Genomic DNA, 8,492 nt, shown 5'->3' with positions numbered 1-8,492 from the left:
AAGGAGACTATGTAGAGAAATAATCAATAGTATTTTTGTATTGTTTTATAAATAAATAAATATTAAAAAAGAATTCCGGTTAATATTTGATTCACCCTCGTAATTAGGTTATCAATAAGAAAAATTGTAATAGTTTAAATTCGAAAAATTTTCAGTGACGGGAATTTTATACTGCCAGAGGTTTAATAATACTATCAAAGAAATAATTTCATGTTATTTATTTTCTATATTGGTCTAAAATAAATATATTTTTTTAATATGAATTTTTATTTAAAAATTGTGAAAAAATTGCTCTCAAGCTTCTCTGGGATTCGAACACAGGTCTTTCAGATTGCTGGTTCGATGCATTTTTTTATTAAGCTCTGGATATACGAGAGTAATTTCTTCACAATCCCTCTAATTTAAATTCCAACGTAATTTCTCATACGTGCAAGATGAATTTATCAAACATTCGAATATTTTATATTTTTTCAGGTCATGGTTTTGACCCAGTAGAATGTATTAAATAATTTGATGTTAATTGCTTTTTGTTTACTGGTCTTAAATCAATATAATTATTTCTGTAGCTTAATGGGTAAAAGCACCAGGCCGGCAATTTGAAAGATCTAGGTTCGAATGCCAGCGGAGGTTAAGAGCAATGTTTCCACAATTTAAAAATAAAAATCTATATTAAAAAAATATTGATTTTAGACCGGTTGACAAAAAACAATTAAAACAAAATTATTTAATAAATTTTGTCTGGTGAAAATCATAACATCAAAACGAGTATTAAAAACAGTCGGGAATCTTATTATTAGGGAATTTTTAAATTCGGAAACTTTAAATTGACGGCAATTTTACTATTTCAAATATTTTCTTTTTCTGAAATTTTATAGGTTCAGGAATTACATTTTTTGCGATTTTTCATTCGTTACGATATTAACCGATTATATTTTTTGTTTCGCTTTTTTCGGATACCAACCGATTAATTTTTTTGTGAATCAAAAGAATCACACAAGAAATTTATTCTGGAATAGAAAATCTTTTTAAACCTATTGTGGGTACTTGAAGAAAAAATATTCAATTGTATAGTGAAATATAACATAAACTTTTGTTTCAAGTTTAAAAAAGAAACCGAAAGAAAAGTTTAATGTGCAAAAGTTGACAATATTTTTTTTTTACTTTTTTGAAAAAATGTGGTTAACCTTAATTTTTGGAATAAATTTTGTATTTGTTAAAATCTGCATTTCATATTTAAAAGATTCATTTTTGAGGGGTAAGGGAGATCCGGAAAAAAATTATTTCTACGATATTACCCTTTCCATAATTTTCATCCATGCCTTAACATTGTCTTCAACTGCTGAAAAAGTTTCGAAACTTTTGCTACATCGCTCGAAGTCTTCTGGCGTTGACAAACATTTATTGTAAGTATGCCAGTCAATCGAAAATTTAAAAATATTATCCAAGTCAATCTTAGTCACTGTTTATATTAAATAAATTAAATTAGAATGTTATGTAATAATCCTGATAGCAATTTTTGAAAAAGCCAATTATTACAATTAATAATTATGAAATCAAGAATAAATCAATTTAAAAAATAGTTTAATTGTTCAATCCTAATAAAGATAAACAAACTTACTGTTCAGAAAGTTACAAAAATCGACAAAATCACCAATGAAATTGTCCTTAGCTTTTCGACCCGCCTCTGTCTTAATTAAATCTCCCCAGTCAATATTACCAATTACGTTTCGTTTATGCAATCGAGATATAAATTCAGAAACGGCTGAAAGGGCACATTTTGAAATTGGATCCACTTCCATATAAGCAAAATAGGTTTCCTATCCCAGAATTATGTAATAATATATGAAAAATATTTGATTCTAATAATTTGGTCTAAATACTATTTAAAATCCTAGTAGTATAGCTAGAACAATTCTAGGACATTGTTCTGTTCCGAGCTAAACAACAGTGAACCAGCGGCTGGTAATTTACCGACAAGAATCTACTAACCCAAGAAAGAATAATCCATGGGTTACAGTTGAAATTAGTGTCAACTTTCCAATTATTCTACTCTACCTATACTTCTGGAAAGTTCTGGAACTTTCAGACGCTCATTTCTTGGACGATAAAATAGAAACCTGCATTACCGAATTTAGTAATAATTTTGGGAATATTCCTACTTTATCAGCGGCAGTTAAACTAGATTCCTACTTTACGGTATTGTAGGTTCCTAATATCGCCGCAAAAAATCAAGATCCCCCACTTTAGAAAGCAATAACTTCGCAGAAAAAAATGTGAGGAGGTTCGAATAAGAACCACACGAATCCGAAAAAATTTGAAAAAATCTGGAATGTGCTAAAACATGTTTAGAATCCAGGAGAGACCTTAAAATTGGAAAATATTATAAAATGTCAGCCTTGTAAGGATTTTTGTTAAATGTTTTTATTTAAGGATTGACTGGATCTATCGCGCTGTTTAATGGCTTAAAATGTGTGGTAATGTATCCTTATTCCTATTTCCACCACAAAACTGAATAAAAATTAGAATTTCGCGATTAAAGTCGCTCAGAATAATTCGGAGTTTAATGAGGCCAGGCGCATGGCACAGTAGTAGAAAAAAGTGTAGAAAAAAAGGTCGGTCATATTTCCCAGCGGCGTGCAGCCGTCTTCTCCAGATTTTCCCACAGCTGCTACTCGCTCAGTAGGGCCGTCTCAAAGCTTTGAGGTGGGCTGCGCTCTTCTCTCCTGATATAAAATTTTTATATCTTAATGTAGTATCAAGCTTGCACACGAATTATCTTGTATTTTGTTTATTTAATATAGTACACTTATTTCGGTATTATAATATAATTTTTTAATTATTAGACTGTTAATTCGCTACTGAAATGCGTGAAAGATTTGTTGATATGAGCAATTCCATGTCGTCATCTATAGAATGTAAGCTACTGTTCGAAATTTTTATGAAAATTGCAGCATTTGTTCTCTTAGGTGTTGAAGGAAAAATCTATAAAATTATTTTTGAAAAATTCCAGAAACATAGAATAAATTGAAAATTGAGCTTTTTGCATTTTAATTCAACTCTTATAAATCCAATGACTTTATTGCTGTAAAGGTGTATTCTTCAAAAATTATTTGTAATAAAATACAGTTGTCAAGAAATATTTTTTTTAACCAAAAATTTCAAAAACTTGGATTTTTCAAATTTAATTTGTAAATTGAATTATTTAGAGGACAGTGTAAGCTATCTATGCATTTTTTAATTGGGTATTTTTTCAGAAATTCAGTATAAACATTGTGACTTTTTTTGTCAAGAAATTTTTGTTCAGAACTGCACCATGTTACGAATATTTAAAAAAAACGCGTTTCTAGCATTAAAATCACAAAAGTTATGAGAGTTCAAAGAAAAAAGACCAAATTTTTCAACTTTGTGTATCCTGTGATTTCTGGAAATTATTCCAAAATAATGATAGGCTTATTCTTTCAACACCTACAAGAACAAATACTACAATTTATATAAAAGTTACTAGCACTGGCTTAAGTTCGTCACATGATTCCAAAAGGACCAATTTTTTATCCACAGCAGTTCGTTTTCGATGAAAAAAGAAATAAACAAAGCGGTTAAGTTTTTAAAAATATCATTAAATTTTTTATTAAATAGTACCATTTTTAACCATAGGATATAAATGTTAAGAAAAAGTATAATAGTAGACTTTTCAAACAAACAAAATAAAAACAATTCTATTTTCGTGCTGGTTTCTGTATTAATTCAATTTGCATTTAGGCGAAACAATAAGGGAAAGAGTACAAATTTCTTCAAAATGGCGAGAAAAAGAGGAAATATTTAAAAAATGGTAAAATAAGGGGATAGGGTTAAAACTGTGAAGTCCTCTATGTTCAGTTTCCAAGAAAGTCCACACTTTCTTTTCGGCTAAATGGAAAAATATTTATATAATACTACATATGGTGCAAAAACATCTTATTACGAATAATTTTAAAAAATCCGCACATGGAATTGCCCATTTGAATAAATCTTTCACGCATTTCAGTAGCGAATTAACAGCCTAATAATTACAAAATTATATTAAAATACCGATATAGGTGTAATATATTAATTAAACAAAATACAAGATAATTTGTCTGCAAGCTTGATACTGTATTATAATATCAAAATTTTATATCAGGAGATAAGGGTGTGAAGAGGGGTGTGAATGAAGGATATTTTTTAATATTTTTAAATTTTAAGGTCTCTACTGGATTCTAAACATGTTGTAGCACACTCCACATTTTTTTCAAATTTTTTCCAACATATTCTTAGCTCTGGGATCATGTGAAAGTTAAAGTGTCTCAACAATGGGCCTCAGGACAGCATTTTTACTTGTATTTTGCTAATTAGCTCAAAACGAAATTTTTTTACGCAAATTACAGAAATACCATTTTATTCAGAAAACTTAGCGGATTCGTGTGGTTCTTATTCGAACCTCCCCACATTTTTTTCTGCGAAGTTATTGCCTTCTAAAGTGCGGGGTCTTGATATTTTGCGGCGACATTAATAGATATCAAATTAATACAAGTGTTGATGGGTTCTATCTTACTAACTGATGGCATCTTAGCACGGACACGAATCGTTGTCGTTTGTGGTAAAATGACCAGTGGCTGTTCAACAGTAATTTCGATTAAATCAGAAGCGTTTTCCAGAATTATCCTAGGTATACCACAATTATTCTTTTTAATATAAGACAATCAATAGCTTGAAGTCATTAAAACTTAAATTACTTCCAGTAATTCTTTCATTTCAAAGTTAACGTCATTTCGCAAGCGATAAACTATGACGCATTTTCCACAAAATTTTTCCGTCTTTCCATCAGTTATAACACATCGCAGAACTTCTTTTTCTTTTGCAAGTTCTGGGGTCCATCGGCCTGACTCTGAATCAAAAATATTAAAAATATTTTCGAAGAATAAGATAAATAAAAACAGAGATCACAGTGGCTTAGCAGTTGAATTGTAGGGAAAATATAGTAATTTTTTTCAAGGAAAGATATTTTTCTACTGAAAAAAATTTATGGAAAGTTACCATTTATAATTTATCAAATTACCGTAAACTACCAAAAATTTACTGAAATTCATAGACATTTTTAAAATGGATTAGGTAATTTATCTTCATTTTTTATAAGTTACCTGTAATATTACCATATATTACCAAAAATTTCATAAATTTCCGAAAATTTATAGACATGTGTAAATTGAATTTTAGTCAATTTATGATAAGTTACCATAAATTGTCAGTAAAATAACCAAAAAAGAACCAAAAACTTGATACATTTTTGGAAACTTAAAACAATGTTTAAAATCTAATTTAAGGGAATTTATGACAAAGTTACCGTATTTTCCTCTAAAATTACTATAAATTTCGAAAAATTTGTAGAAATTCTTAATTGGAATTTTGGGAAAGTTATGGTAAGTTACCATAAATGACTTTTAAATTTACCGTAAATCATGTCATCCTTTATTCGAAATCTAATATAGGCTGAAATCATGACTGTATTTCGAGAAATCTACTATGTGTAATATATACTCGTCGAAAAAGTCCCTCTCCTCCCCCTGGTAGTATAATATACTATTTGACGTAAAATAATTGTTTTAAAGCGATTTCAGGTAAAGAAATTTAAATAGCCTATTACTGTTTGAATTTTGTAAATATTCTTCTCAATCTAATAATTTTCATGCACAATAACAGTTTTAGACGAAGAACAATAACATACAAAAAAATTGCCTAAGATTGTAAGCCCTTTTTAAACCTAATTCTTTTTTTCGAATTACACTTGAATTATAAACAATAATTTTTTACGTATTTAAATTTGTCAGCGAAATCTAAATAGAATAGATATTTCCGCAAAGTAAGATCCGCAATATTTGCAAAATCTTAATAAGAAAAATACAATATAGTCATTGGCTTGCGCGCTTTGTAACTGATATTTAAGCTTTTAATTTCCTACGTGTTAATCAACGTATTTTCATTTTTATCAGGTTCTATTTCTATCAAGTTTTTTCGAAAAGTATAAGCATAACAAATAAATTATTGTTTATAACAATGTGTAACTAAAAACGAGTTTTAATTAAAAAAAGAAAATATTTTTTCTTGAAAAAAATTATCGATTAGTAGATTCAATAAATAAAGAATCACTAAAAAACTCACTGGAAGTGATAATTTTGGATTTTTAATGCAAAAAAATCATTTTATACGCTGCATATATTCCATTCAATAAGTCTATGAAGAGAAATTATATGTTCATTTTTATAACAATAAAAATTCATTACATACACCGTTTACTAAAAGCAAGGAAACCCTTAATAAACAATTTCATATTTCATGAACGATTGGTAATTTATATTTTTAACAGAAAAGTTTATTTTCAACCCAGAAATAAGAATGTCTAAACCAGAAGGATGACGGACTTGCATGTTTTTGGTGGCAATGAGAAACTGTGCAGCGACAGGTTTTCATAAGTTTTTACGGAGTTTGTGTGAAAGGTGTGAGTGGAGTGTGAGCGTGGTAGTCTAGGATATGAGTAGGGTAGTGAAGGGTGAATTGGAGACATAAAAATTAATTTTCATTGTGGTGATTCCTGTAGTTCTGGGGGATGTTAGGGAAGACAAAAGGGTGCCTGCAGGGGATGTGAGGGGTGAAATTGTGAAAAAAAGAAAAATTAGGGGCGGTAAGCTACAGCGGCCTTAAGAGAAATCTGTTGTCTGTAATGCGTACTTTCTTTTGCATGGATGGGTTACCGTTACCGACTGAAGAGCATAAGGTGGTCAGCTAGAGCAGCGATTCCCAAACTAGTGTCGCCGGCCGATGCGGCTGCCACCCCGGGCCGGGCAGCTCCCGAGGGGGAAGACAGCCCGAGTCCAGCCACTCGGCAGCCCCCCCCCCCCCACTGTGAGGACCCTTTCATTGTCATGAGATTTAAGGCTGTATAAATAACTAAAACCCTAAAGATATGGCTCAATTAAATTCTAATTATCTGAATCATTTTCCTGATGTAATTTTAAGAAAATGAAAAAAAATTTGATGAAAATCTGTTCACATTTCGAAAAATTAAGCATATCGTTAAGAACACGTAAAATTACAAGAACCGTCAACTTGCGTTGAAGATATTAACCGATTTTCATCAATTTTCTTTTCATTTGCTTAAAATTAGATTAGGAAATTGACTCAACTAATTAAAATTTAATTTATTAACATATTAACACATTTTAATTTTTCTCAACCGGTTCTAATTCTCTCGCGTGAAGCATTGTGTGTCAAGCAGTGGAGCAGTCAAGTATCCCCCCTTGGCGACAGGGTATTGTGAAAAAATTTTAGGGTGGCGGCCCTGAAGCTTCCCATAAAGTGCATAAAAAGTTTGGGAATCACTGAGCTAGAGTACTGGCAGTGCTGGTAGTGAATTCGACGGGGAGGAAATTTCCAGAAGGTCACGACGACCAGCTTGAGAAGATGGAGAGCAGGTCGGAACTGGAAGCAATTGAAAGGGGGGAGGGCGAGAAGCAAGGTATTTGGGAGAGGGTCATGATTTAACAAACTATGGTCCCGCCAATTTGATGCTCAAATACGTTCGACTTGGAGGGACTTGGAGTGAACCAACGCCCCCCACCATACTCACTACATTGGCGCGAATGGAAGGGGAAGCCCACTGCCGCACTCGATCCATGATGTCAGAAAGGTCGGGTGCCCTAGGGTGCCGAATCCGATTGGTTGACTTTTTTTACTTGCGCCCTGCAGGACCATGCTTTTTTGGATCAAGGAAGAGGTGCAGAATATGATAAACCTCGAAAGTAGGAGAGCGTAGGAATGAAAAGGAAAAGAGAGCGCATAGGGAAAGGATAAGGGCAATGGATTTGAGAATGAAGAGAAGAGAGAAGACAGATCATAGAAATAATATTGTACTAAGAGAATTGAAGCTAAAGAGCGGGGAAGAAAGGGAGGAAGTGGAAGCGCTGATACAGAGCATAGGGTAGTATAAAAGCAAGGTAGGGAAAGTTAGGATGAAGGGGAGAAAGTAGGTTTTCATCCATCAAGATTTTACGAGGAAGAAAATGTATGTATGGAAAACGCTAAATCTTAGGGCTAGGAAGGAGAGAAGTGAAGGGAGAGTGCCAAAGGTGTATCGGAAATTAAAAATAGATAAGAAAATGTGGGTATGGGAAGCAGAGAAAGAGGTGTTGAAAGAAGAGCAGGGGAATTTGTTTCGTGAAAAGTAGGGGGTGGGAGTCAAGCAGGGTAAAGGAGTGTCAAAGTTGCTGTACTGGAACGTGGCAAGGTAGAGAAGAAAGATGAGAATTCCTGAAGGTATATTCAGGAATTTTATGTGATGGAGTAAAGACAAAGTTGCCAAGGGGGTATATGTGGAGGCTACAAGAGGCGGTCAGAGTAAGGAGGGAAGGAAAGGCTACCGCGGGAATTGTAACAGGGATTAGGGATGGCTTGTAGGAAGAAGTGCATGAAGAGGGAGAGGG

General features: G+C 32.3%; 1 protein-coding gene across 1 annotated transcript in view; it reads right to left on the bottom strand.

Annotated features, from left to right (window-relative positions):
* The window catches only part of LOC117175400 (dynein heavy chain 8, axonemal), a 158,593-nt gene that overhangs the window by 143,260 nt on the left and 6,841 nt on the right, over positions 1-8,492 (bottom strand). The window contains exons 3-5 of the mRNA XM_033365109.1: positions 4,752-4,903; positions 1,619-1,817; positions 1,296-1,459 (exon numbers count right to left, since the gene is read on the bottom strand). Of these exons, the coding sequence (XP_033221000.1) occupies positions 1,296-1,459; positions 1,619-1,817; positions 4,752-4,903 (515 nt within the window). The remainder of the gene's footprint in view (positions 1-1,295; positions 1,460-1,618; positions 1,818-4,751; positions 4,904-8,492) is intronic.

This window comes from Belonocnema kinseyi, chromosome 6, assembly GCF_010883055.1.
Source record: "Belonocnema kinseyi isolate 2016_QV_RU_SX_M_011 chromosome 6, B_treatae_v1, whole genome shotgun sequence".
Taxonomy (NCBI): Eukaryota; Metazoa; Arthropoda; class Insecta; order Hymenoptera; family Cynipidae; genus Belonocnema; species Belonocnema kinseyi.
Note: the sequence above shows the minus strand (reverse complement) of the source record. Positions and strands in the feature narration are given on the sequence as shown.